The sequence below is a fragment of the Cryphonectria parasitica genome (assembly GCF_011745365.1).
Source record: "Cryphonectria parasitica EP155 unplaced genomic scaffold M406scaffold_8, whole genome shotgun sequence".
Classification (NCBI taxonomy): Eukaryota; Fungi; Ascomycota; class Sordariomycetes; order Diaporthales; family Cryphonectriaceae; genus Cryphonectria; species Cryphonectria parasitica.
In genome coordinates, this window is record NW_024468916.1 from 1,228,944 (window position 1) to 1,255,987 (window position 27,044).

General features: G+C 53.4%; 10 protein-coding genes and 1 non-coding gene across 11 annotated transcripts; 5 read left to right on the forward strand and 6 right to left on the reverse strand.

Annotated features, from left to right (window-relative positions):
- Positions 1-3,161: 3,161 nt before the first annotated feature.
- M406DRAFT_281505 (uncharacterized protein) lies at positions 3,162-3,753 on the reverse strand. The gene is made up of 2 exons (XM_040918443.1): positions 3,578-3,753; positions 3,162-3,465 (listed from the first exon to the last, which is right to left on the reverse strand). The coding sequence occupies exons 1-2, from the start codon at positions 3,681-3,683 to the stop codon at positions 3,308-3,310; spliced, it is 264 nt and encodes an 87-aa protein (XP_040772461.1). The 5' UTR covers positions 3,684-3,753; the 3' UTR covers positions 3,162-3,307.
- Positions 3,754-4,634: 881 nt separating this feature from the next.
- Positions 4,635-5,338, reverse strand: M406DRAFT_74435 (uncharacterized protein; the record flags this gene model as incomplete). Its single annotated transcript, XM_040925735.1, has 2 exons — positions 4,635-5,143; positions 5,230-5,338. 2 exons carry the CDS (start codon positions 5,336-5,338, stop codon positions 4,635-4,637), a joined length of 618 nt encoding a protein of 205 aa, XP_040772462.1.
- A 1,498-nt stretch (positions 5,339-6,836) lies between these two features.
- Positions 6,837-8,328, reverse strand: M406DRAFT_265687 (uncharacterized protein; the record flags this gene model as incomplete). Its single annotated transcript, XM_040917753.1, has 3 exons — positions 6,837-7,286; positions 7,374-7,810; positions 7,881-8,328. 3 exons carry the CDS (start codon positions 8,326-8,328, stop codon positions 6,837-6,839), a joined length of 1,335 nt encoding a protein of 444 aa, XP_040772463.1.
- A 2,244-nt stretch (positions 8,329-10,572) lies between these two features.
- On the forward strand, positions 10,573-11,505 carry M406DRAFT_266429 (ribosomal protein L6; the record flags this gene model as incomplete). The annotated part of the gene is made up of 3 exons (XM_040917801.1): positions 10,573-10,837; positions 10,919-11,032; positions 11,138-11,505. 3 exons carry the CDS (start codon positions 10,573-10,575, stop codon positions 11,503-11,505), a joined length of 747 nt encoding a protein of 248 aa, XP_040772464.1.
- Positions 11,506-12,718: 1,213 nt separating this feature from the next.
- Positions 12,719-13,900, forward strand: M406DRAFT_357755 (3(2),5-bisphosphate nucleotidase HAL2; the record flags this gene model as incomplete). Its single annotated transcript, XM_040923762.1, has 1 exon — positions 12,719-13,900. The coding sequence occupies one exon, from the start codon at positions 12,719-12,721 to the stop codon at positions 13,781-13,783; it is 1,065 nt and encodes a 354-aa protein (XP_040772465.1). The 3' UTR covers positions 13,784-13,900.
- Positions 13,901-14,209: 309 nt separating this feature from the next.
- M406DRAFT_t109 lies at positions 14,210-14,305 on the reverse strand. The gene has a single exon. It is a non-coding gene; the product is annotated as a tRNA-Glu (tRNA).
- M406DRAFT_333548 (beta-lactamase/transpeptidase-like protein) lies at positions 14,250-17,200 on the reverse strand (the record flags this gene model as incomplete). The annotated part of the gene is made up of 7 exons (XM_040920855.1): positions 14,250-14,360; positions 14,547-14,580; positions 14,714-14,731; positions 15,242-15,565; positions 15,639-16,405; positions 16,616-16,822; positions 16,982-17,200. The coding sequence occupies 7 exons, from the start codon at positions 17,198-17,200 to the stop codon at positions 14,250-14,252; spliced, it is 1,680 nt and encodes a 559-aa protein (XP_040772466.1).
- Positions 17,201-18,706: 1,506 nt separating this feature from the next.
- Positions 18,707-20,254, forward strand: M406DRAFT_265264 (zf-C3HC-domain-containing protein; the record flags this gene model as incomplete). Its single annotated transcript, XM_040917719.1, has 1 exon — positions 18,707-20,254. The coding sequence occupies one exon, from the start codon at positions 18,707-18,709 to the stop codon at positions 20,252-20,254; it is 1,548 nt and encodes a 515-aa protein (XP_040772467.1).
- A 1,225-nt stretch (positions 20,255-21,479) lies between these two features.
- Positions 21,480-22,604, forward strand: M406DRAFT_342274 (uncharacterized protein; the record flags this gene model as incomplete). Its single annotated transcript, XM_040921754.1, has 3 exons — positions 21,480-21,785; positions 21,870-22,525; positions 22,586-22,604. The coding sequence occupies 3 exons, from the start codon at positions 21,480-21,482 to the stop codon at positions 22,602-22,604; spliced, it is 981 nt and encodes a 326-aa protein (XP_040772468.1).
- A 412-nt stretch (positions 22,605-23,016) lies between these two features.
- M406DRAFT_295115 (carbon-nitrogen hydrolase) lies at positions 23,017-24,422 on the forward strand (the record flags this gene model as incomplete). The annotated part of the gene is made up of 2 exons (XM_040919170.1): positions 23,017-23,209; positions 23,502-24,422. The coding sequence occupies exons 1-2, from the start codon at positions 23,165-23,167 to the stop codon at positions 24,420-24,422; spliced, it is 966 nt and encodes a 321-aa protein (XP_040772469.1). The 5' UTR covers positions 23,017-23,164.
- Positions 24,423-24,495: 73 nt separating this feature from the next.
- M406DRAFT_357756 (uncharacterized protein) lies at positions 24,496-26,149 on the reverse strand. The gene has a single exon (XM_040923763.1). It carries the CDS (start codon positions 26,072-26,074, stop codon positions 24,758-24,760), a length of 1,317 nt encoding a protein of 438 aa, XP_040772470.1. The 5' UTR covers positions 26,075-26,149; the 3' UTR covers positions 24,496-24,757.
- Between the last annotated feature and the right edge of the window lie 895 nt (positions 26,150-27,044).

Consider the following 27,044-nt stretch of genomic DNA (forward strand, 5'->3'; position numbering starts at 1 on the left):
ACGAGGCCGCCATTGCCGATCTGCAAAAGAAAATTGATGAGCTGACCGAGTCTCAAGCAGCTCTGGAGAGCGCTCACGAGGCCAAGCTGTCGGATGAGAGCTCTGCCAACGCTGCCAAGATCTCTGCTCTCGAGGGCGACATCGCCGATCTGAAGGCCAAGCTTGAGACGGCAGAACAGAGCGCAGACAGCGCTAAATCCGAGCTGGACGCCAAGACAAGTCAATTGACTTCCTTCGAGGAGCGAATGCAGAGCGTCGAAGTCGAGTTGGCAGCAGCCAAGGAGACGATCGCCAAACTCGAGGAAGACATGAAGACGAAGGACAGCGAGATTGAGACATTGAAATCAGAACATGCTGCTACTGCTGAGAAGCATGACCAGCATTTAAAGCAGATCACGACCGATTACGAGAATGAGATCAACTCTCTGCAGGGCGAAGCCATGTACAAGCGCAAGTATGAAGAGCTGGAAGCCAAGCATAACGAGCTCACGGAGAGTCATACTTCTGCCCTTGAGAACCACGGCAAAGCCATTGGTGATGTCAAGAGCCAGCATGAGGAGACCTTGGCCGCCCTTGAAGCAGCGAAGGCGGAACATGCCAATGCTGTTGCAGCTCTCGCCGCTAAGGAGGCCGAGCATCAGAAAGCTCTCGACGCGCTGCAGGCCAACCACGCCATGGAATTGGAGGGGGCCAAGCATGGCGCTTCGGCCGCGCATGAGACTCACGTAAACGACCTCGAGGCTTTGAAAGCTAGCCACGCCAAACAAATCGAAATCTTGAAGAGTGACGCCGAGGCCAGCATGGCAAAGGAGCTGGAATCCCTTAAGGCATCGCACGCGGAGATCATTGATGCGCTCAACACAAAGAGCGCATCGGAGAAGGAGCAGCTCCTTGCTGCACATGCTGAGGAGCTCTCGACCGCCAAGTCCGCCGGTGAGAATGCCCAAGACGCTCAACTGGGTGAGCTTGAGAAGGAACTCAACACCAAGCACGCCGCAGACGTGGAGAGCCTGACGAAGCAGATGAAGGACCTCGAGAGTGAGCTCAACCACAACCACGCCACCGAGCTCGAGAACCGTTCCGCTCAGTTTCAACAGTTGCAGGAGGAGATAGATGCGAAGCACGCCGCAGAGATTGAGCAGCTCAAGAGCGAACTCACTAGCAGCCAGGCCGTGGCTGAGGAACTTGCTGCATTGCGAGCTCAGCTGGATGAGAAGGACCAGCAGCACGCCAATGCTATTCAGCGGTTCAGGAAAGAGCTGGACGAAGACCATGCCGCTGAGATAAAGAAATTGGCCGATGCGCACCGTCAGAGCCTTGAGCAACTGCAGAGCGAACACGCTGGCGGGGCCGCCGACGCCAAGTTTGAGCTGGAGAGCCTGAAGGAGCAGCACGAGAAGGCCATCTCCGAAGTTAAGTCTGAGCACGCCTCTGCGCTGGAGACCCAGCTCGTCCAGTCTCAGACAGAACTCGAGAAGGCCATTGCGGCTTCCAAGGCGCAGATGGCCAAGGCCGAGGAGGAGATCAACGAGCTGAGTGGGCAGCTCGCCAACGAAAAGTTTGCCAGGATTCAAGCTGAGGCCGATCTTGATGCCAACAAGTCCTCACCGAGAGTCGACAACTCGGCTGAGCTGGCAGCCCTCCGCGAGGAGCTCGCTCAAGTCAAGCAGGCGTATAGCGATGCGGTCGCGAGCGCAGGAGCTCAGTCCGGCAAGGTCGCCGAAGAACTTGAAGCGGCGAGAGAGGAACTGAACCTGGCTCGCAAGGAGCTAGAGGCTCACATGTTTGAGGCTGATGCCAAATCGAAGACAGCAGAGGCGGACTACCGGGACATGCACGACTCGATGACGGACATAGTCAACGAAACATCTGCGCGGGCAGAGAAGGCAGAGGCGAAGATCCATGAGCTGACGGATCAGCTCAAGATCAAGGATGCAGAGCTGGCCGAGGCCAAGGTATGAAGCCGCAACACCTTCCTGTCCAACTCAGCTCAACCATGATAGGAACAATAATATTAATGAAATTTGATCAGGCCAGCGCAGGCTCCTCAACAACGGCGCCCAAGTCGGGGTTGGCAGCCAGTAGATATGCGGATGACGATGCCGCCGCCGCTGGAGAGACAGGGCCTGCGGCGGAAGGTGAGCCGGACCATCCCTCAGTGGCACTAGCTCTGGTGCGAAAGCCCCTTGCTGCTTGCAGCCTCATACCTCCTACCCCTCCACATCCTGCACACGTCCGTCCGTCTCCGTAATACCATAGAATAAAAGAAACCAACCAAAAGAATCCCCCCACCGACAGTACTCTTAATTCCAGTCGAAGATCAGAGAAGCTACGCGAGTGATGGTTGCTAACGATTGTGGCGATAAAGCTGGCTAGGATGCGGACTACCGTCAACTCGCTTGAGACCCTCGACAATGATATGAGGGAGCAGAATATACAAATACTACGAGCCATGGAGGAGGCCACCGTTGCCAAGATTCCGACACCGAACACTCCTGGCTTTCCCCAGAGCGCTGCAGCAAAGGTTGGAGAGGCGATGTAGGAGAGGGGTTCCCCCTCCCACGGGATACGGACTGTCCAGCAACCAGAGCCCCGACTCGGGACGAAACACGCACACTCTGGTCCTCGTCCAAACTTGTACTTGGACCATCTAGACCGCGGCTCTTTCCTTTGTGGCTGAATTCGATCTTCTGCGCCTTCGCACTATACCCTTCTTCATTATGTGTTCTTTGTTTGATTTGGATTGAGTCTATAGCTAGGGGCCACAGCAGAAGATACACCTTACTTGTGTGCGAGAGAGAGTGGAGACAAGTGGATTGATGCAGGGCGGCAAGAAGGTCGATGAACTCTACGTGTGGTTGCTCGACATGCTGTAAGCTGGTTCATCGAGGATGACCGGCTCCAGTTTAGAGAGTTAAGTGTAAGGAAAGGTACGATTGAGGTGGTTGGAGACAGATACCCATTATCTTCTTGAAGACGTTCGACCCTTCACACACCTCTCCTCGCACATTGCGCAGTGATCTATGTCAACAAGGTTCGAGCTTCGACATGCTCGGTGTGACCTACAACAGCCAACATCTTAGTAGGCTACCCTGAGTATCAACATTGAGCAGCCTAATCGAGAACGGCTGTGAATTAGTGCCACGCAGATGGAAACTTGATCGTCACCCAACGCTTTAAGTTCTTGATTAAAACCACACAACTCTATCGTTTCCTAATAACACAGATTCTCATGGTATAGAGACAAAAAAAGAGAGAAGGCCATCAGCCTTCCACCCTTGGCCGTCCAGCGTGCGTTCTTGGGTGTTTATTTCTTCCAATCACCAGCATCCCTCGCACCCTTGGCGACGTCCGACAGACCGTTCTCGATCCCGGTGCCGAGGTTGGCGACGCCATCACCTACGGGGCGGGCAGCGCCGCCGGTCACGCCGTTGAGGGTCTCGCCGAGTCCGCGAGTTGCTCCGCCTGTGTGTGAGGGAAAGAAGAAAGTTGGGTTAGTCGAGGTGATTCAGGCTAGGCAAACTAGGTGAGAAGAGGGAGGGGAGAGGGGGCAGGAGAAAAAGGGATGAGAACTTACCGAGGATGCCGCCGACGGTGTTGGACAGGCCGGAGGTTGTGTTGCCTAGAACACCGGTGGCCGTCTTGGCCACGCCGGTGACGCCCTTATTCTGGTCGTTGTTCATGGTGACGGGAAAAGGTTGCGGGAGTGTGTTGAGGAGGGGTTCTTTTTTATTCCAAAGGTTAAAGTTGCGTTTGGGATTTTTGCTTGTTTTGGTTGGAGAGAGGGAAAGAGAAAAGAGGATACAGAAGAGAGAGTCAGAGAAACTGTTGCTTTATATATCTTATGTTGCCTGTAATCTATGTCAACCTCTCTGGGTATTCGAGGGAGGTAACGTCACGCAAGGGTTGAGGAGGGGTGCTGTTGTGTTTGATGGGTGTAAACTTGTATGGGGTCTCGAGAGTGTTGGTCAGGGTATCCCTGACACAATGATGTCACTCCAGCCACACCCCACCTCATTCCAAGCACCTCTTATTTTGCTGTGCCACAGCCCTGCGGTTGAGTGTGGCCCCCCTCGCCTCACCAGGGTTCGGGGTTGCATCCTGAGCGGAGATGCCATCCATGTCTGGTGCGGGACCCTTGAGCGAATCATCGCGGGGCAACGTTCCCGAAAGGGATACTGGACATATTTTCAACGTCATCTCCTGCCTCTCGGCGTTGCATGTTGTTGCCTCAGCCCTTTTCCCTCTCTGGGCCCCCCTATAGTCTTTTCTCCCTTGGCAGAAGTGTTTCGAATACAATACACTAGAAATCAGGGTCCATCGACGCCGGTTCAGAGATTTGCACGATCCGATAAGGTGTAGGTGGGGTGGGTATGCTTGGAGGGTCCTCCTGCGCACTACTTCTCAAACATACGTAGGCTTGTAGAAAGATAAGGCGATGGCGCCATCTTGAATAAGGCTGAGCCGCCGTTCCCACGTTCGGCGCTACCACATCTCAGAACACCAACGACTGCAAGCTTGGACTTTCTGTTTTCTTGGTTTTTGAAGCCATATATTCAACCATGCATTCAACATCTTGGTTCCATTAGCTTAATAGCAAAGGGCAAGCAAGAGCAAGGCGTGGTCAGCGACCCTTACTGCCATATGCCTTCCCAACTCGACTGTCTAGTCATCTGCCAACCAGGAATGATAGGCGGTGGGCAAGGAGCATAAACAGGCACCGGCCAAGGCGCAAAGACAGGGGGTGTGACCCGAGGCGGAAAGACAGGCATCGCGGGCTCCGGCCAGGGCCCAGCATTCACCGGGGTAGCCAGCTTCCACGGTGTGTACCCATGCGCCCGCGCTAGGTAGTCCGGCCAGGTCACGGCCGGCTTCACGCAGAACGGCGCTGCGTCCCGGCTCTGGTCGATGCGGGAGGGCTTCTGCTCGATGTTGGCGTAGGGCTCGAGGTAGAAGTACCGGTGTGCCGTCGACCGTTGGCCGCCCCACAGGCAGACGTGCCACCCGTCCCTGTCCTTTTGCACGGCCTGTACGCCGGGGAGCGACACGTACAGGACGTCGGGCCTGCCCACGAGCACGAGCCGCCAGATGAACCGGAGGTAGGCCCATCGCGGGTTGATCAACCCGGGCTCCGGGATGGCCTCTTTAGTTGGGGGGCGAAAGGATGTTAGAGGACACACTCTGTGTCTGAGGGGTTGGAAAACAGAAAGAAGAGCCGTTGAAGCTTACCAACACGCTCGATGGGCGACGCCGGCACAAAGGAACCATCCGAGACGTTCGGCAGGTACATCAGCCGGGGGCCCTCGGGAACCCACACAGGTGCTGCTGCGTTCAGCATCTTTGACAGAAAGCGGACTAGATGGACAGTAAGTGGCTGGTTAGGTATCACGCGTTTCTTGGATAGCCAAGTATGCATGGTTGGTCCGAGCATGTATGTGCCCTGAAAGATTAGGTAATATATATACACTTACAGTTCGAAACTGTCACGGGTTGGGTGGCTCGGATCTTCCGAGACAGAGACAAGGAGGAGAAAGAGAAAAGTTCAGAGTTTCCCAGTTTTGGAGAAGAAAGCTCTGGGTGTGTGGGGGAAGGCTGAAGATTGGAAGAGAGAAAAGCCCTGGGCGAAGAGACATGCATACGACTCTATATAATGTCTGTTCTGTAGGGCTTGTTTAGATTCCAGGGACATGCTGGGCATGACAGCTCGCTAGGTCAAAGAAAAAAGTTGTCTTTAATCACCTAGTCTAGAGTGATTCCGTATGAGGCTCTGAGTCTTATGGCGCTTTGACAGATCCAGGATACTCACCTAACCTATTCCTCAGATCCAACAGCCGCAAGCCACTAGGTCTGTATAGCTTCCATGCCGCAAGATTATCCCATGGACGAGGCTCGTCTAGACTGCCAACTAGGAGACCTAGTCTCACCAGCAGGCTCCCCTATCCTGTAAATCTTGTGGTCGTGGATACCATCGAGACATGCATGCCCAATTGCTCGAAGGAGACGACGGAATGGGACAAGGGGGTACTTGTACAGTATACCATTTGATGGGTATATACATGAGAAGAGTGATGTACGATTGATACATGTGGGGCTGGATTTTCTGGGAGCAATGTAGTGATTATTTCTCTACATTCGCAACCCTCTAGGTAAAGGGCGAAACGATGGAAATATCCGACAAGGCCCGTGATGGCGCGAAACTTGCTTGTTCAAGAGTAATGACCACATCGAGCAGGACTGTTGAGGTCACACGGACTAGAAGGAGGATGGATATCATAGCAACCAACATACCTAGTGCCAACCCAACAAAGGAGTCTAAGCGCAGATCAACGATTCTCGACTGGTCCTGAATATACGCTAGGGAGGTTGCATGTTTGTGGTCCCTTCTGTTATTGGCTTCAGAACGTGCTGGACATAGAAGAGCATAGTACGGACGCAGATTTAGTACGGGGACGGTGACACATCTTAGAATGCAAAGAATCATCTGAGGCAAGATATCTGATGGGAATCACATGCCTGACCAGGGATTTTACCGACAAGGATCAAGTGACTGGACAGGACTGTCCTCCCGATCGACTTTTTCATGGTCAAGATTTCGTACCATTATAGCCATGATATCTCGTATGTATTTGGCCTAGCTATGACCAGCAAGTCACCAGATATGTAAGCAATCTTTGCAAAGCCAACAGACCCAGAAATGATGCCTTGACTTCTGATACCCTGTAGATTCGCTCCCAAAAAAAAAATAATGATAACGCACTTCTCCCTCTTTGTCCAGCCTCGGCCCGTCGCCTTCTATAGCTCGAGCGACGAGTATGTTGACGATTCTCTATTCACAATCAGAGGGTGTCAACCGTGGCATTGGTAACTAAGTCGCCGAAAGGCAGCGCCACCCATGACACTGTAAAGTGGTAGAGTGACGATATGGAGATGCCGATGATCTCTCCCAATGAGGCGAGAGCTAGGTTACGCATCACTGAAGGTTCGAGTCCATAGGAGCCAAACAACAATGTTGCCACAGGGCTGACGGTGCAAGGGACCCAGATGCTGAAATCCAAACCACCCCACCACTGAAATTTGCTTGCTTTCTCAATTGTTGCTGCAGTTCCAGCCACCCCCTCAAGGGTCTCGAGAATCTCGTTTGTCATGTTCTTTGCTTCGTCTATGGTGTCGAGATGATCGTTGTATTTCACAGAGAGCCTTTCAGTGATTGTGATCAATGTATCCAGGTTCGATGAAAGTGCTTGCTGTTGCGAGTGAAGTGCGCCTACTTCGAAGCGAGACAGCTCCTGAGAGGCTCGACGTTAGCATCGTATCCCTCACATGATATTTCAATTCCACCGATCACCTTGAGAGGGAGGGCAAAGGACACTTACTATTTGAGCGTTCAAGTTCGCAGCAGTGACGGCGGCAGTTGCCATAATCGCTATCCAAGCATTGGTGTTGTTGTTGTTTTTCTCAGCAAGTTCGATAGATTTCTCTTGCGCAGCAGCTACATGCGAGTTGCCGTCAAGGAGCGTCCGAATCATAACAGTGATCAACTGCTGGAGATTCGCAGAGTCCTGAAGTCCGTTATTGACAAGTTCACCTGACTTCCTCACTGAGGGGTCCAAGTCGTGCGTGACGTAGTCCTCCATCTTGGCCAGCTTGTCTCGTAGACGATCGAGCTCGGGATTTAGGCCCTGGACGCCCTCATTAGCTTTCCGAATTCGAAGTTCGAGGTCGTCCATATGCTTCTGAAGTTCGACCTCCACGCCGTAGGAAAACTTGGCTATGATTCTGGTGAGCTTTTGGAAAAGCACGATATTCTGAGCTAAAGGTGTGAAGACAAGAAAATGTCAGTCTGTAATATTTGGTAAACCAGTCAATACTTGTCTACTTACTCTTCTCTTGATCTGCTCGCGCGGCCTCGCAAAACATCAACGCCTTGTGTCGGTAGCTGACCCAAGTAGACCATGCCGAGTTCTCCAGACCCAAGCCCTCGAGACAGGAGTCTATATCGGCACTTGTGACATGAAGGCTGGCTTTTTCACCGAGAGGCAGGTGCAGCAACGTGGGCTCGCGGAATTTGACGCATGTATCAGGGATGTTGAATCGGCCTCGCTCCAGATCGCAGATTGCCATGCTAGCCGCGTAGGCGTCGACGAAGTCTCTGATCTGGCGTCCGCTGTCGGTGAGGATAGTGGCTTCGTCCTTTCCGTCCAGCAGCTGGCAGTTTCCGACGAGAAGACGTGCGGCGACTCGGTGGCACAGTGGCTGGGACTCGAGACTCTGCAGCTCGCTCAAAGCTGCGACGTAGATGTCAGAGGGCTGCGAGGCTGACTGCAACATCTTGTACGGGCTGACGTCGGGGTCATCGCGGAGGCCAGTCGCAACGGTCTCTTTCTCGCCTGTAAAGCGGAAAGAGAAGGCGGCGACGAGCCTGACCACGACAACGAAGACGAACAGTCCATTGATCTTCATGATGGCGTCAAGGGGCCGTCAAGCTACCAAGAACGTAGGATAGGGCTGTGGGTCCGAGGGCTAATGAGGCGGGCAAGGTCAAGCCTTGGACGAGAGATTTTACGATTGGATTGGCAATATCAAGACCGTGTGAGTGTCTGAGGCTGGTTCAATGTATTTGAGCAAAAGAAAGAGGAAGAGAGAGATCGCAGAAGAGGTTTGGCAGAAATCTTGCAAGTGGAAGGTGCGCAGACTTGATAGCCATCGTTCCTGCCCTCTCTAGGTATTCGATCAAAAGAAACCTCCACAGAACAGAAAGCTCAACAATTTCGTCAACAAATCTATCGAAAAGGAAAAGAGCAGGAACACGAGAAAATACAATAGAAGCATCGCGACTCAAAGATTATCGAATAGACGCTTAGGAGGCTGGCTGACTGCCACTCCCAAGCACCTGTCACGACCAACCATAGAGCCAAGCAGTGACTCACATTATACAGAACAAGCACCACTTGGAGGATGTTGTGACTGTATTGACTGTATTGCAGATATAAAGAAGAACCTCAGGAGCAAAGCTATCAATCTTCAAGATGGTTGATGGCCTGCTTTCTTAACAAAGGTGTGACTCCTGAGGGTCAATACCCGCAGATATGGCCAACATCTTCCCCAACTGATCAAAAACTGGTGATTAGCTCCCCAAACTAGCCCTTCAGAGAACCATGTCAAGTCCATCTGTATCACTACAAATGACCATGCTAAAGGGTATGAAGGAGCGGATGCTAAGGGGATTGGCATGCGAGAAACGTTTGGGGTCCCGTGAAGAGTTATGATACCTGCGGCTGCAGTCATTGTATCATATGGGAAGACGGCTCGGAAATCCAATCCGTGAGCCGTGACCATGAAGGATTGTCCCACGCAGCACTATTTTCGGCGTCATTACTCGACCCGAATTCTTGGTGGCCTTTTGCAATATGCAAAGGAAGAGAGATTACACGGAGAATAATGAGTTCTATCTGATGTGCAGTCACAGCGGCGAACTGGTACAGAAGCACCTCAGCACTAATAAGTGCAGGACTGCCGCACATATGACGCAGTGTGGCAAGCAACTCGAATGGTGCATATAAGTTTTGCCCTCGTTTATTGGGGGCCCAAAACATGAAGAAGCAAAGGGGGAACGCCGTTGGAGCGTTCAAGGCAGGTTGACTTGTACACTGAAAGAGATGGAAAGAAACGGCACCTTTCAGCGTGTCTGAGCTCCGGCTAGGGATAATGTTCGTAGGGTATAATACATGCACTCCCTCGGTTTGATCGGTGATCTCGGCGTCCTCTATATTTCATATCCGGCATCGTGCGTTCATCCGCGGATACGGCAAGGTCGAGTTACTCAGTGGTCAGTTTAGCTAAGACTGGACTGGATGCTTTCGACGATAGGACGTATATCTTGGGCGGAAGATTCCAATGCGACATTTGAAGTCTGCACCAGTGTTATCAGGGCGGGTTCCGAGCCGTACGAGAGAAGGAGCGATATTTCTGTTTCGCGGGCTGGTAGCATGGTGTCATTTTGTCCCCTTCCCCCCTCTTCAACCTTCACCCTCCGCCTAATCATCGGAAGATTCTGCCAAGCGGTCATATAACGACATGTCAGAATACCTCATAGATTCTTCAGATGTGACTCATCTTTGGTAGGAAATTATTGTAGCCCGAGTAAAATAAGTGGTCGAGGAAATCTAGCAGTCTTCGCCTTGGGGCGAATGATGGCACAGTGTGTCCGAGCGGCTCAGTGAGCGGGACACTGATTTCTGTTTGTGAAGGCCAAAGGATGAGACCATCTGAGTTTCCAGTGAATTATCCTGTTCATATTTGCTGTATGACTTACGACAACAACAATTGTGGCCTCGTGATGGCGAGGACACTGTTTTAGTAAACGACGTAGAGGCGCTGACATCGGGACTGTGATATTATGTAATACAACCAAGGTGTCGTCGGTGCGCAGTCATGCCGGGCCACCGACCCATGGCTTATGTAATACAGACTGGGTTATTTTTCGAGCTTCCTACGGATAGCATCAACGAGCACCTACGCGCGAGGAAGCCGGTCCAAGACGACTGCCCTCACCCAGCCCACAGCTCTTCCACCATGCTCGGCCCAAGCGCATCGAGGGCTGCGATACGCGCCTCCCCGATCGCAACGCTTCCGGCCTTCCTCGTTCCTGCGCTTGCCAGCGCACCGGCCTCGCAAAGGCAATTCTCCGTGTCGACCTCGCGGCAGTCCAAGCTCGGCCGCACGCCCATCTCGATACCGCCCGGCGTCGAGCTGACGATCGGCGAGCCGTACATCATAAGGGACTACACGACGTATAAGCAGACGCCGAAGAGGACGGTGTCGGTGGCGGGGCCTTTGGGTAAGTCTTCTGCCCTGCGCGCAGCGCATACAGGTTTGGTGTTGGATGGTCTATAGCTGACGAGAATTGCGAACTTAACAGGCAAACTCGATCTCAATGTTCCTATGTTCTTGAAACTCGATCATGACCCGGAGGCGAGGAAGCTAGTCATTGGCATCGAAGACAGGACGGAGAAGCAACAGAAGGCGATGTGGGGTGCGTGGCTTTTATTTTCTTTCTTGTTCTTTCTACAAAGAACACTGTTGACAGAGCCGAAGTGCACATGATTACTGACATTCCCTGGTCTTGAAACCTCTACAGGCACAACATGGGCTTATATTCAACGCTACATAATTGGCGTGTCAGAAGGCCACACCGCCGTACTTCGTCTCGTGGGTATCGGATACCGTGCCTCCATCGACAAGCGGCCCGAGCTCGAGGAATACCCAGGCCAGGACTTCGTCTGCCTGCGCCTCGGCTTCTCGCACCCGGTCGACTTGGGCGTGCCGATAGGTATTAAGGCATCGACGCCACAACCCACCAGAATCTTGTTGGAGGGTATCAACCGGGAGCAGGTGATGCAGTTTGCGGCCGAGATACGGAGGTGGCGTGTGCCGGAGCCGTATAAGGGCAAGGGTATCTTTGTGAACGATGAGACGATCAAGCTGAAGCAGAAGAAGATCAAATAAGCGCACTGCGCCGAGCAATGTGGTGGTCTTGGGGGACGAGGAGAGGAGCATCACTGGACATATGGAGATTTGGAGTATCAGCGCATGGCAACAGCACGCTGGAGCTTGCACCACTGGGGTTGGGCAATTCGTTACGACGTGTACAAGTATTCTGTTCACAAGATAGACTCAACCTTGTTCACCCGATAAAAAGGAAGCGTCAAATTACAATCCTTCCTGTACAGCTTCGAGTTTTGCCCAAGGGACGGCACCAATTGGCTGCGGTTGTCCGTAGAACGGCCTAACGGTGTTACAGTGATATGTAGGCCGGATATTCAACGACCCCGTCCACCCGTGTGCATGGTCTTGATGCAGGGCTTTTTTCTTTGCCTGCAGGAAACCCCGATGTATCTTTGATACATGCATGTATCCTAAAGGCTTTCTATGTGCAGACCTTATGGTGAGAATGCAGACTATAACGGCAGAATTTCCCTTCAAGCCCAAGTATCTCGTAATTACTAACCTTCTAAATACTTCGACAATGATACCTCTATCTTCTCTACATAGTAGCAATTTACAACCCAAGACTGCAGCGGCATGCAAGCAGGACAAACGGAGGGCAGTGTTGGTCCAACTGAAAATGCGGGTACTGTAACTAAGAAATACCCCAAAGAACCACTTTTCCCAAGACAGACGCACTCTCAACCTGTGGGAGCTACCCAAACACACTCCCAAGATCCCCATTGAAAACGCCTCGCAGACTCACAAATGGTTACGAAACAGCCACGACGGGCTCACGGACGCTTCAACTTCCTACTGTATCTGCTTTTCACGGTCATAGTGGCTATTCTGTTGTATAGAGCGGCGCCGCGGCTGTATGCGCTGTTCCACCACTTCGGGACCCGAACGTCGTCATCAGGCCCACGTATAAATCTTGCAGCTGATTCAGGGGCGCTGAGGGGCATTTTACCCCTCCATACCCAGACAACATCTGTCGGCCAGAATCATCTTGACAGATATCATCATACCACGACTACTCTTGACAAGGTGAGCAGCAACACGGTGATACATTAAGGCTTTGACGTCGGCATCCCTTCTTTTTCATCTGCTCTCTAGCAGTTGTCACCAATTCCCCTCCTCTTTCCTCCCTCCCCCCACCTCCCCCCTTCCTCCTCTTTGCAACCTGACGTCTTTTGTTACATCAAAATTCACTCAACTTACGAGAGCTCAAAAGATGGCCAATACCTACGCCAAGGAGCTCGAGGTCGCCCAGCTGGCCGTACAGCGCGCCACCATCCTGACCAAGCGCGTCTTCCACGAGCGCGCCAAGGGCACCGTCTCCAAGGATGACAAGTCCCCAGTGACGATCGGCGACTTTGGCGCCCAGATTCTCATCATCAGCGCCCTCAAGGCCAACTTCCCGGATGACGAGATTGTCGCCGAGGAGGAGGCGGAGCGGCTGCGTGGCGACGACAACCTCAAGCAGATCGTCTGGGACCTGGTCAGCACGACCAAGCTGGACGACGCGGCGGCGGAGGAGACGCTCGGCGGGGCGGTCAAGGACGTCGAGGCCATGCTGGACCTGCTTGACAATGGCAACAGCAAGGGTGGCGCCAAGGGCCGCATATGGGCCATCGACCCCATTGATGGCACCAAGGGTTTCCTGCGCGGCGGGCAGTACGCCGTGTGCCTGGGCCTGATGGTCGACGGCGACGTCAAGGTCGGCGTACTCGGCTGCCCCAACCTGCCCATCGACGACGCGGCGCCGCTCACCGTCGACATCGGCTCCAACGCCACCGACGAGGGCCACGGCGTCATCTTCTCCGCCGTGCAGGGCCACGGCGCGACGAGCCGCCCCTTCAGCACCGGCGCCCTCCAGGCGGGCCAGAAGATCGCCATGAAGCCCATCCAGGCCATGGCCGAGGCCAAGTTCTGCGAGAGCGTCGAGGCCGGCCACAGCTCCCAGGATGAGGCAGCCCTCATCGCCCAGAAGCTCGGCATCACCAGCCCGAGCGTGCGTATGGACTCCCAGGCCAAGTACGCCTCCATCGCCCGCGGCGCTGGCGATATCTACCTGCGCCTGCCGACGAGCAAGACCTACGTGGAGAAGATCTGGGACCATGCTGCGGGCGACCTGATCGTGCGGGAGGCTGGTGGCCAGGTGACTGATGTCACTGGCAAGAGGCTCGACTTCAGCCTTGGGCGGACCTTGTCGGCGAACAAGGGCGTGGTGGCAGCCCCGGCGCCGTACCATGACCAGGTGCTCAAGGCCGTGCAGGAGGTTCTGGGTCCTAAATAGAGGCAAACTGTAGTCGAGATGGCCTGAATTCTTTTTCCTTATTCTGACGCAGGAGCATTTGGGAGAAGAAAAAGTAGAACAGAAATTAAAATTAAATCAAAAGTTCAGATCTTGATGATTTCTGCTCTACTTTTCATTACTACTATCATTGGTTGGAGGTTTGTTTATTCATTGCTGTGCACGTAACGCATAATCTGCCAAATGGCTCCAAGGTATAGTCTATCTAGATTATGGAGCGTCCAACACCAGGCGCACGAGCAGAGGAGAAGACTTTGGTTGTTGACAGTTAGCTCGCGCATTGCAAATGGGGAAGAAGAAGAAGAAAAAGAAAAAGGAGAAAGAAAAAACAGGAACAAAGAAAAACACCGTGGACGAAGAAGGAAAAGGAAACGAGAAGTTCAAGAATCAAAAAAAGAAAAAATCATCCTCGGATACGGGGAGTCGAACCCCGGGCTCATGAGATCGATCACTCGTCTTGGACGGCGATGAGAGTCATGGATGTTACCGCTACACCATACCCGAACTTGTAAGATCGAATATGTTCCGATTTGGTTGTGGAAGGAGTTTCAATAATGGACTATAAACTAAAGTTGTAGGGGCTGGGCCCCTGTTGGATAAGGAAATTTTCGTTGGATGGGCTGGTGGGGCCAAGGGTGACTGCGGCGGGCATGCGTCGTCCGCTAGGCGCTGTTCGGGTGAAGCCGAATGACATTGGCCGCAACTTGAAAATGCAGTCCCTCCAGCTTCGCATCCAAGCACGCACCTTGCCGGCTGCACTGGACCTCGAAAATCGATATCTAGAAAATTACTAGTCTCTATGTAACTGGAAGTGCTCAGTTTGACAAAGTTGCTAATGAGGCGGCATGCAGACCAGCCAATACAGACATCGCGATCAGATCGCCGCCAGTCTCCCAGGAAACAAACACTTACGATTCACGCGCGATCATTCTGATAGAACACAATGACATTCACGGCTGCACGAGGCAGGATCTCGGACTTGCAGATCACAGCCTGCCTACGAGGACGCTCGATATCTGCCTGAAAAAAAAAATTTGTTATACAGAGGCGCACTCGTAATCAGGATGTGGGTTCAATTTATAACTCTGCAGCAGTACTTGGATCCATTCCAGGTAACCTCGCAACAAAGGTTCGCACTCAATACCCGTCCCCGGCCGCTGGCACCGCAACCCCCCCTCCCCTCAACAAAGAAAAAAAACTCGAGTAACCTTTGTGGTCCTTTTATGAATTGAAGGTGTATAGCGCGCAGTGTCTTGGGTACTTGCCAAGTGTCTGCGATTTTGGGTTGAAACATGTCTTCATTTGCATGATCATCAAAAGATTCGAGCCTCCTTTCTCTCGAACCAGACCAGCGGGATATCTTCTCCTTCCAATCGCAGGTCCACTCCGATGTGCGTTACCTGACCACCTGCGCTAACGCGGAACTCAGTCCGAACACACAGCGCGAACAAATCGGGCAGCTCCTCCAGAGCGGCATAGGTAAGCCAAAAATCGCCCGACTTGTGCTGCAATTTGCCCACGACGAGCTGTTGGGCATCGCGATCCCTCCGCAGACGCAGCGAACAGCCTTCATCCACTGTGTTGCTGCTTGCGTCCTCGCAGTCGGTGGCAACGAACAGGTCACCATAGGCTGGGTGGCTGTAGGTTCCTGCATGGTCCGCCAGCGGGAGTGACGGCGGTAGTGGCGGGTTGGGGACGTTTGGATAAAGCCGGTCAGGGCATGTATCGAGGGCTCTCTGGACAAGCTCGGCCTCCTTCAAGTATCTGAAAGACCGTCGTCAGCCTGCCCCCTCTCGCTCTGGCGCTACAGGGATAATAATGATCGCGAGAAACTCACAGTGCCTCATGGTCTGGCCGTCTCTCCTGCTCGACACCAAACAGATCGTACAGCACCCGGTACGTGACCAGCTCCCGCACCTTGGAGTTCGAGTTGGCCATCACAACGATGCCGTACTCCCTCGCCGGCACCATCAGCATAAATGTAACGAAGGTGCTCACGGTACCCGTGTGCCAGTAGATCTGCTCGCCCTCGAACACAGCGCCCATCCAGCCCAGGCCATACGTCTCGGTCGTGGGGCCGAGGAACATCTCGCTGTTGAATCCCATCAGCGTGCGCGGTCTCTTGAGCTCCCGGTGGCCCGCCGCCGAGATGGGACCGGTCTCGGCCATCATAACGCGCAGGTACTTGGTGTAATCGGCCACATTGCTGTAGACCGCCCCGGCGCCCGCATCGGCGCCCAGTCGTCCGTCGAGGTTTGGGTTCCGCACGTATGCGCCATTCCCCACAGCCCAGTAGCTCTGCGCCGCAGTCAGCCCACTGTGCACGAGGCGTGGGTCATAGATGTCCAGAAAGGTCTCGTTCATGCCCATGGGCGCCCAGAGGTGCTCGTGGAAGAAGGAAGCGAGGTTGAGTCCCGTGAGCTTCTCGATGGCGTAGCCTGCCGTCGCGTACATCATGTTATTGTATTGGAGCTTTGTGCGCGGCTCTGCGGAAAGCGGGAGGTACCGCAGGCTGCGGATGAGCTGGCGCGTAGAGTTGAGGATGGAGAGATCATGACGTGGGTAGCCTGTACGGTGGCATAGGGCGTCTTCGAAAGTTATGTGCTGTAAGGGAAAAGAGGGAGGATAGTCAGTCGCTGAGGCATGACGGCATTGCTTCTCTGCGGGAGTGACAGTATGATGAGAACAGAGAGGACATCCTGCTAAGAAAGGCATTGCCTTTGCTGCAAGATCATAGGAGCCAGAAAAATCACATCCTGTCCAACGTGTTCTCTGGGAGTGATCGTTCGTCCCTGGGACATGAAATCTACTCACCTCAGTTGCCCACTCATCACTGAGCACAAAATCTTCACGCAACACATGCGAGATGGGCGTCTCCCATGAGATGTCGGAGTAGTCAGAAGAGTTATCGATGAGGAGTGACAGGCTAGCCGCGGTAAAAGACTTTGTTGTGCTTCCCGTGCAAAAAAGAGTGTGAGCCGTCACAGGCTCCGAGGTCTCAAGAGAAGCCTTGCCGAAACCCTGCGTTCTTGTTTTAGCGTCTTGTCCGATTAGGTTGTAAACGATCTGTCTTTCCTCTTTTTCTTTTTCTTATTCTTTCTCTTCTCTCATATGTTTATTCGTTCATCCTCTTAGTTTGTGGAAATTGCCAGTTGGCAGATATCAATTTCGGAAACTCACTTTGAGCCATGTCTCGCTTCCGTTGATCACTCCAACCGCCATTCCCGGCGCGTACCATCTTTCCATTACATCCTCAATGTAGTCCGTCCACGAGGGTATCCATGGGTCTGTTGCCTTAGATGTTCCTATAGCGTACTGTCCAAGTACACCGAACGGGCGCTGCGACAGAGCGTTAGCGCTACGTGCCAGTGCGCCGAACAAGACGATAACGGCCTGCATTGGGAGACGGGGTATTTTGACGATCTTTAGGATAAGAGAAATAGAGACGGCACGATAAAGCAGCCTTTTCATAGACACTGTTTATAAATGAGGCGTATGGCTCTTGTATCTTCTCATGAGCGTACAGGGAAGAGTACCGTGGCGTATCATCTTCCAGTGTCCAAGATAACAATTGAGTAGGAGGAGAGGATGTACTATATACTATAGTAGCATACAGAAACAGGTACCCTGGTCAGATACTCTTGATCTGCGCCCGGCCCACTTCCTGCTGTAAGAATCCTGCCGTACTTTTGGTAGTATGGCCCTGTAAGGAACTGACACACCGTAACCTAGTGCTGCTATAGCATGCTCTGTAGCTAGTGGACCTTTTATCTGTAAGCTCTGGACATAGCAAGAAGCAGGTTCGCAATGTATTCTCATACAAATGATCATGTTGCTATAAGCTCAGCCTCAATGGTATATACTATCAGAATCTTCAATTCCACTAAAGTTTGGGTTGCAGAAGAGCCTGAAGGTGACGGTTACCTGACCAGAAACCTTTATTGCCCTTATATTGTGGTAGTATGCATGTCAGACGGAAAGATCATTCTGGGTATAAGGAGACCACCTCCCTAACATACAATAAACATCCCACTGCACTATCAACCCAGATTGCGTTAAACGCCTAGAGAGTATTTACTACAGTATTTGGACAAGATTGCGATTGTCTGGAATTAAATGAATTACGTTCGACTCCATTCTATGCTCACAAAAACGGGTCAAGCTGACTTGGCCCCTTTAGGTACATCGCACGAGGAGGGTCGAAGACGCAGTGGCGCTTCATACGATAATTGTCTTCAGTACTGTATGAGGCTTGGGAATGTCACACTAAAGATGTGCTGTGGCTGGAGCTAGTAACATTGGCAGCAGGAGCTATGATCCCTCCACCAAACTAATAGCCAATTAGTCGTCCTAACACTGCGAAAGGCCTAACTTAAGCTGAGAACTTCAGACTTGCGTCTTTACCCAAACGATTGGGTGGCCGTCTAGATACCTTGTCATCCAGAACAGATCTCGACATTCGGCAGTTTTATTTGTATGCTGCTTTGTCGTTGCATTCATCAAAGGCTAGCGCAGCGCCTAAATATGACAGCAGCAACACAAGGGAACACACTACAGTAGCAGCAGCCGCTGAGTGGCACCCACCACAATCCAGGCCCACCCCAGCATTTCGATTCCCAACCACAAACCCGCCCCCCTCGATACAACGCAGCGCATTGCAGTGTTAGTTGCCCAGGGGACCGCCCAACAGAGCCGGCAAACATGGATTTCATGAAGAAGCGCAAACTCAACGCTCTGCTGAACGGCTTTGGCAGCAGGCCAGCAACATCATCTTCGGCAACCTCTGATTCCACCGCGCGCGACGTTGACTTTGCAGCAGTACCATCGACGCCTCTTCCCAACCGATATTCGACGGGAACCTTCAGCTCAACCTCCTCACCCAGCCGAACACCCGGTGCAGACCCGATGGCGCTACGGCACACGGTCTCGTCAGTGCCACGATCGACCACCTCGACCGACGCCGACCTCCTCATAAAGCGTCGACGACTCGGCCTGCCAGACTCGACGCCCTCCACGAACAGCTTCGGCGCATCCAATCCCGGTTCGCCCACCACCACCACCACCACCACCAGGACAGATGGCAGCCAGACGACCATATCCAACATCGTGCTGAGGAAGTGGAGCGGCAAGGATGAGAAGAAGAAGGAGTTTTTCAAGCCCAGGTACTGCCCAGGCGACCGCGACGAACTTCTCAAGCGTCTGGTCAGCTTCCAGGAGCTGACGGACTGGACACCCAAGCCAGATCTCGTCAACGAGGTGCAGTGGGCCAAGCGCGGGTGGATATGTAATGGCAAGGAGCGCGTTCGGTGCACACTCTGCAACAAGGAGCTCGTGGTGCGGCTCAACAAAAAGTCGGCCGACGGGAAAGAGGTCATGGTTCTCGTGCCCTCGGAGATCGAGGACGCGCTGGTGCAAAAGTACGTGGAGCTCATTGTCACCTCCCACCAGGAGGACTGTCTCTGGCGGAAGCGCGGCTGCGACGACTCCCTCCTACGCCTGCCCCTGTCGAACCGACAGAACGCCATACAAGACCTGCGGAAACGCTACGACGAGCTCTGTGCCCGAAATGCCTTCCTTCCCTACGAGTTCAACCTACGGCTTCCCGAGGGGCTCAGCATCAATGCTATCCTGTCACAGCTCCCGCCTGATTTCTTCAGCGCCCCACCGCCTCCGCCTACAAGTCCCTCGCCATCGTCCCCAAACCGTGTCGCCCTTGCGCTCGCTGTGCTCGGCTGGCAGGGTCTGGACAACCCACGCATCGGTCCGGTGCCCAACACCGCGTCGTGTCATACGTGTCTCCGCCGGCTGGGGCTGTGGATGTTCAAGAGCAAGGAGATCGACCCAGAGACCAACGAGGTGTTGGTGCCCGCGCCAATGGATCATCTAGACCCCACCAGGGAGCACAGGTTTTTTTGCCCGTGGAAGAGCGCCGAGGCGCAGCGCATCTCGCCAGATGCAGGCTCCCAGAGGCGGATGAGATTGGCAGCCGATGAAGGGGACAAGGCCGGCTGGCAGGTGCTATTACAGGTGCTCAAGAACGAGGCTTACCTCAGAGATCGGGAAACACCGAGCAAGCGGGCTTCCGGGGCGGGAAGAGAGAAACCTCCACAGACGCATAGGAGGTCCGTGATGGGCGAGAGTGGGGGGCAGGGTTCCCCTTACGCCTCGACGCCTGGACTGGAAGGATCGGCAATTGTAGGCGACGGGCCAGAGGACCAAGAAGACGAGAAGGTCGAGGCGGAAAAGGACAAGGAGAGGTGGGCCAGACTCCGGCGGGTCAAGAGCATGTTGTCGTCCAAAGGGGCCCGGAAGCTGCGCAAATCGTTCAGTGCCAGCCGGCCAGGTAGCGCGCTAAGTCGCCCAGGCACGAGCCACTCCACCGCACATGATGGAGAGACACCACAGGCGGAGACGCAGCAGTCTGCAGCAGCCCCAGTTGACCAGGCGCGCTGATATAAAATCATAACCGCACCGTTGGCGGTAGCTTATGTGATTGGTCCAACACATGTATGCATGTATGGCATGTTCATGAACGGGGCCTAATTGCTTTTTTTCTCCCAAAAATTACGTTACTATTCTCATCAGCGACGGCGTTCATTCCATTTTTCATAATTTATAGGGCTGGGATGTGATTTAACGGATGGCCATAAGGAAAAGCAGTTTAGGAGAGCAACTTGTCTGTCTACGAATAGGTTGATATACTTTTCTTCTATCTTGGTTTCTCAACCAGTCAACTACTTCTGCGATAAGAACTGCTATGCTCAAAGGAGGGAAAAGAAGCCTGAGCGGATGCTGACAGACGAGATGTATTTCCAGTGGCTGAGGTTCTGGATATGTCTTCTGCTCGCTGTATGAGGAAGCAACTAGATACAACTGTATAGCGGCTCTCCACAACCGGGCAGGGGTAGGCGGGTCCACTAAGCAGCGTCGCTTAAATTTCTGTGCGAGCAAATTTCTGCTCTTTCTCAACATCCAACCCGACCACAAAACAAAAATCAAACACCGGGCAGGACAGCTTGGCGTGATTGTTGGGTTTCCAGTCCAGCAAGAACACTTGATCAGACATGTGGTTTTGCACTGAATGAGGCTGAAGCCGTCAAGGCATAAGCCGCAATGGAGGGACTGCTTAGGCTTACTGACTGAAGTGACCCGAGGGAGGTGGGGCAAGGGGCCAGCTTCTTCTGCTATATTTTTGCAGCCTCGCAGAACGGTATGGAATCGCTTGGATTCCCTCAGCTCTGCTGCACCCTCAAAGCAGAAAGTTGGCTCCTCCCACCTCGACCACAACCACAACCACCACGAGACAATTGAACACCACTCTCTCTAATTCAGTCAACCAAATACGAACAACGGTACGTCTCAATTCTTCTTTGTTGTTCCTCGCAGCCACTTGAAGTGTCCTCGATGTGATGAAATATACAGCTGGCACCAGTCATAGGGTTTTTTGTACTCTCTCCTTTGATGACCAAGCTTCTTGTTACACAGTCTCTGATCGAATTGATACTTCTTTTTTCTTGCTCTTGAGTTCTCACAATGCATGTCTCTCTCGGTGCAGCAGCGTTGACTGACCTTTTGTGGCGAGGATAGAACCCGAACTCGAGCAGCCCCACGTTCCAATTCAATCTCGCGGCCAACCTACCTCGCCAGATCTGCTAAACGCCCAATTCGCCCTGACAAGATGGTCCTCCACAACCCCAACAACTGGCACTGGGTGAACAAGGACGTCTCTGCTTGGGCGAGAGAATGGTTCGAGGACAACTTGACCAAGATTGCAGCTGAGGACGGCGAGACCAAGGCAAGGATTAGCAAGATCGTTAGCTCAGATGGTGATGTCGACGTCTCGCAGCGCAAAGGCAAGGTGATCACCATCTTTGACGTCAAGCTGGTGCTAGAGTATTCGGGCTCTACCGCCGATGCCGAGGATGTCTCGGGAACGATTACTGTACCAGAAGTGGCACACGATACAGAAGAGGACGAGTTCGTGGTATGCACCCCTTTTACCCATTACGAACATGGTGCCTGAGATTTCTGTGAAAGGCTTGTATGCTAAGGGATTGGCCCTTGACAGTTTGAAATCGACATCTACTCCGAGTCGAAAGAGAAGCAGCCGGTCAAGGACCTCGTTCGCGCCAAGCTCGTCCCCCAGCTGCGGAAGGAATTCCTGAAGCTGGCCCCAGCCCTGATAGCAGAGCACGGCAAGGACATCCAGCACGCGCCTGGCTCCAACCCCTCCAGTGGCTTCTCGACGCCCAAGATTCACCCACAGAAGTCATCTGTCCCTACATCCTCCACAACTACTAGCAAGAAGTCTGACAGCGGCGCCGTCGTCAACACTACAACAGTCACGGACTCGGAAGAGTTCCGGACAACTGCAGAGGAGCTGTACAAGACTTTCACCGACCCGCAGCGGATCGCGGCCTTCACACGGGCCCCGCCAAAGGTGTTTGAAGGCGCTCAGGAGGGGGGCAAGTTTGAGATCTTTGGTGGAAACGTGACGGGCGAGTACCTAGAGCTGGCAGAGAACAAGAAGATTGTGCAGAGCTGGAGACTGCAACAATGGCCAGCCGGACACCACAGCACGTTGGAGATCGAGTTTGACCAGAACGATGTCGACAGCGTGACCGTCATGCGGGTCAACTGGACGGGCGTACCCGTAGGTCAGGAGGAGGTTACCAAGGAGAACTGGCAGAACTACTACGTGCACAGCATCAAGCGGACTTTTGGGTAAGTCACAGACAACATCACATCTTGGCGGTTCACTAAAGCTTGCTAACCTCGTCTTAGTTTCGGCACGGTTCTTTGAACACTCTCTCGCTCTCTCCGCCATGATCAATACAGACATGTTGGATGACTTAGATCACACTATCATTAGCGATACAAAGAGATAGAAAAGAAAGAAAAAAGAAGTCAAAAAGAAGCGTTTGCTATTCACAGCTGTACAGATGCGGTTCTGACTGACCTCAATTGACTCTTGTGAATTTGACTCACGTCCACCAATCTACGTGCCATTTATCATGACGGCATTGTTCCTCGTGAAAACTGCTATATTGCCTCCAATGTTGATGACATCCTTTTTGGTGCTACGTCCCGGAGCGTGATAGACAAGATAGAGATAGACACCACTAGTGCCCTCACCAACAGCCTTACCTACAGAAAGTGACCCGGTCCACACCATTCCACCGTCCGGCTCCGCTTATCGGTCTCTTCCACCGTCGACCTTCACACGTGCTTCGTATCATAGTACATTCATCTGCCGCTTGACTTCAAAACATTCCCCTTTTATTTTTGAATGAACTCATGCAAGACTTGGGAAAATAAGAGGAATTTATTCATACCTTGTTTTCCTTCCTTCCTTTCTAAAAGATGGCGCCCATATACAAGTTTGCATTGATTCAAATGCAGCCTAAAGTGAGTTGAGCGCCTTTTTGTTTTTATCTTCGTAAAAGAAGACCTTCGTGGCTCATGAGAGCGGGTTGGACATCTTGTCATTCTGAGGGAAGCGTATTGCTCGAGCAGGAAGGATATAAGGTAGTGTGACTTGACACAATGTCTATGCACAGAGAATGTGCGACCAAACAACACGTTTTACCCTTTGGATTTTCCTCATCCATCCAGCTTGTTCCAATTCACTTGCAGTACTCACAGTAAGGTTTCACTTTCCATACACACGGCTAACCAACCCCCGCCCTCCCTTTCCCAGCCTGTCGACCCAGCAGCCAACTTTGCAAAAGCCGAGGCAGAGATCCGAAAAGCAGCCGCAGCAGGCTGCCACCTCGCCATCCTGCCCGAGTACCACCTCACCTCGTGGGTTCCAGAGCACCCCGACTTCATCACCGCCTGCGCCGACTCAGAGGCCTACCTGGCGCGGTACCAAGCCCTCGCGCGCGAGCTCAACATCTCGCTCGTGCCGGGCACCATCTGCGAGGCCCACCCGGCGACAGAGCACACGCCGGACCCGGCCAGCGAGCGGGCGCGCGAGCTGCTGGGCGGCGACCGCGAGCTGCGCAACATGGCGCACTTCATCGCGGCGGGCACGGGCGCGGTCTCGGCCTCGTACCAGAAGAAGAACCTCTGGCACCCGGAGCGGCCGCACCTCTCACCCGGCCGACACGAGCCGCACAGCGCCTTCGACACGCCGCTGACCCATGCGGACGGGACGCCCGTGCGCGCGGGCATGCTGGTGTGCTGGGACCTGGCATTCCCCGAGGCGTTCCGCGCCCTGATCGCAGACGGCGCCGAGCTGGTGCTCATCCCGTCGTTCTGGCTCGTCACGGACCTGGACGAGGTCGGGCTTGCGCTCAACCCGGACTCGGAGAAGGTCTTTCTCGACAGCTGCGTTGTGAGCAGGGCGTTTGAGAATACCTGTGCTGTCGTCTTTTGCAACAAGGGCGGGTGCAGCCAGGTCGCCATGCCCATCCAGGGGAGGCTGAAGTCGGTCCTGGGCGAGGGTGAGAGCAGGGAGCTGGGGCTGGATGAGGACGGGGTGAGTTATGTCGAGGTGGATCTGGATGTGTTGAGGATCGCCGAGGAGAACTACAAGGTGAGAGAGGATATAAGGGGACGCGGCTGGCATTATGGTTATGAGTTGGCGAGGGATGGGGGCCAGGAGACGTCGAAATAAAGCAGTGGAATGTTGACGTGTGAAAGAATGGGCGAAAAGAGAATAACTTTACTCGTCACATATAGCTATTAATAGCTACGATATTCTTATTCTTATTGTTTTTTATTTGTTTTCTCTCTCTCTCTCTCTCTCTCTCTCTCGGATTCCAAGTCTATTTTCTGTGATTCCATGAACGAAGCCGAGAAGTTGTATAATTATTTGAGTAGAGTACTTGAGCATATGCGAGAATCAGCTCAGGCTGAGGTCGGAGCGAGAATGCCATCATCCTGAACATGCATGCATTAATCCCGCACCATCGTCGTAGACATCGACCGTCATGTTCAGTCCATTCGCTGCTAACCTGTTCTGTTCATAATATCAAGGAACTGATTTCGGTACTCGATCATCTTCTTGCCGTGTTTCGACTCCAACCTGTGTTGTGCTTGCCAGACGCTGACCTTCTCCCTGCCGTTGTCGCCCCTTCCTGCACGTTCTTGGCCCTTCTCCTGCCGTCGCTCGTATGCTCTGATCATATCCAGGTCGTCAATGTCGCGTTGGCTCCATACGCCAGGCTCGTTCTCTGGGATCCCGCGGCCGTGAGCTAGGCTGTCCAGAGCGACGATCATGGGACCTCGCTGGCATGTAGAGGCATTTTGAGCCCGTACAATATGGTCCTCTGAATACCCCAGGGCCTGGAAGTGGTAGAACTGGGCGTTCAAGGCGTGTAATTCAAAATTGGACTTTTCTGGAATGCCGGTGGCTTTATGCCCGCTGGATATTTGAGATGGTGCCGACGCTGAGAATGTTGGCTGCGCCTGCCTTGCAATTCCTGGTGTATAGCCACCAGAGAGCCCGCTCGGTGGCATCGTCTTATCTGCAGTGCGTGTGGGAGGGAAGCCTGAAGGTCGCCCTAATGCGGAGAAATTGGTTTGTGGCACCGGCTGAACAGTATTGTTCTGATCTGATATGGTATGTCGTTGATACTGTGGCGGTAGTGTCCTCTTCTTTGCGTGACCATTGACAGGAGCTCGAGAAGTAACAGTGTCAGGGACCACCAGATTAGCCGTGTACTTGGAATTCAAGTTAGGCGTGTTGTTGTCTGCTCTCATAACCCGGTTCTGACCCGTCGGCGAAACAATGTTTCCATTCTGCTTCCCGGTGCTACCGATCCACCTCCGGGGAGCGAACCGTGCAGGGCTGGCTTCATCCTCCTGGATTGGGTCATGATCGCTTTGCTCGTGGCCAGTGCCAACGGGAGAGCCTCGAGTCACCGGGTTGTCAACTCCCCTCCTCGATATATTGTTGGTTGGCAATTGGTCCGCCTCTTCGCCGGCTTGTATTTCTTCATCGAGCAGACCGTCTGAGTCCTCGGCCGAGCTTACCTCGACGATCTCATCCTCAGTAAAGGCTTGAGATTTGAATGGGGATGATCCGTCCTGTGGCGTCCTGCGACGAAGCTGTCCCCGCGAGGTCATGAGTTTCTCTTCAGGCGTTGGTGGTATAACAGTATTCTTGTCTAGACGACGGCGCTTCTGGGAGGGGCTTGATGGATAGGCGAGATCAGACGTCAGGAGTTCAGAGGGCTGTCGAGACCGTTTCAATCCCACTAAAGGTGGGGATGACCGATAGGCTGGAGACGACAGCTCAGCAAGAGGCTGATAAGGTGCTGTCATGGCATTCGGCGTCAACAGGACTTCTGCTGCTTCGTCAGGTAGGCTTTCCTCCTCAGGCGGCTCCTCCTCCTCGCCCTCTTCCTCCCCCTCCTCGATTCCATCATCTTGGTACTCAAAGGCTCGAATGGCCTCCTCAAAGTCCGCCAAGTTGTCTTCCCAGCAGTCCCGTATCTTTGATGCTATGGAGGGATTGGTCTCAGCATCAAACCCCAGGTCATCGGCAACTTGCTGCCAATCCCGGTCCTCAGGCTGGCATTCTTGTTGAGTTGCGACCCTGAAAAGATCCCAGAGATCAATCCTCCATCCCATGATGAGTGGTTCCATGTTGACCGTAGATCCGTTGATTTCGAGGTAGTCCCTGAGATCACTGTGGAATTGTAACCTTGCTGGGTCCTTTGGATGCGTCATGCCCCCTGAAGCAAGGCCCGCATCCTGACGGCCTTCTTTAGTGATGTCGGCCAGGCCGTCTTCATTTGCCGCTGCCATGACCTCCGCTAATCTATCGGCCTGCTTCATTCGCAACAAGTAGCCCCGCATGAGGGACTGCAGAGGCACAAAGGCTGCCTCAAGTTGGGCTTGATCTCTTTCCCCGAGGCCTTGCAGCCGTGTGGCGGCGTTGGCCGCTTCTCTGGCCTGCCTCTGCCTTTTGAGTCGCTCGTCATCGGATTTGGGATTCGGCGGGTGCGGGGGCACCGAAGGCCTCGCAACTAGACTTGTTGCATCTGCTGTACCGTGGAGCTGGGCTTCGTTATTGGTGGCCAAGGCTAGGGCGGCGAGTTTCAATGAATCACTTGCCATTGACCGCAGTTGTTGGTCCCCATGACCACTGGCGCCTGGTGGTGCCACAGTATTTCGAGCTCCTGGACGCTCGTCATCCAGGGTCTGCCGCAGACTCAAATGTCTGACCCATCGATCACGCCAGGAATGCCACGAATGAGAGGGATGCTACGCGTCAATCAGTATTTTGTAA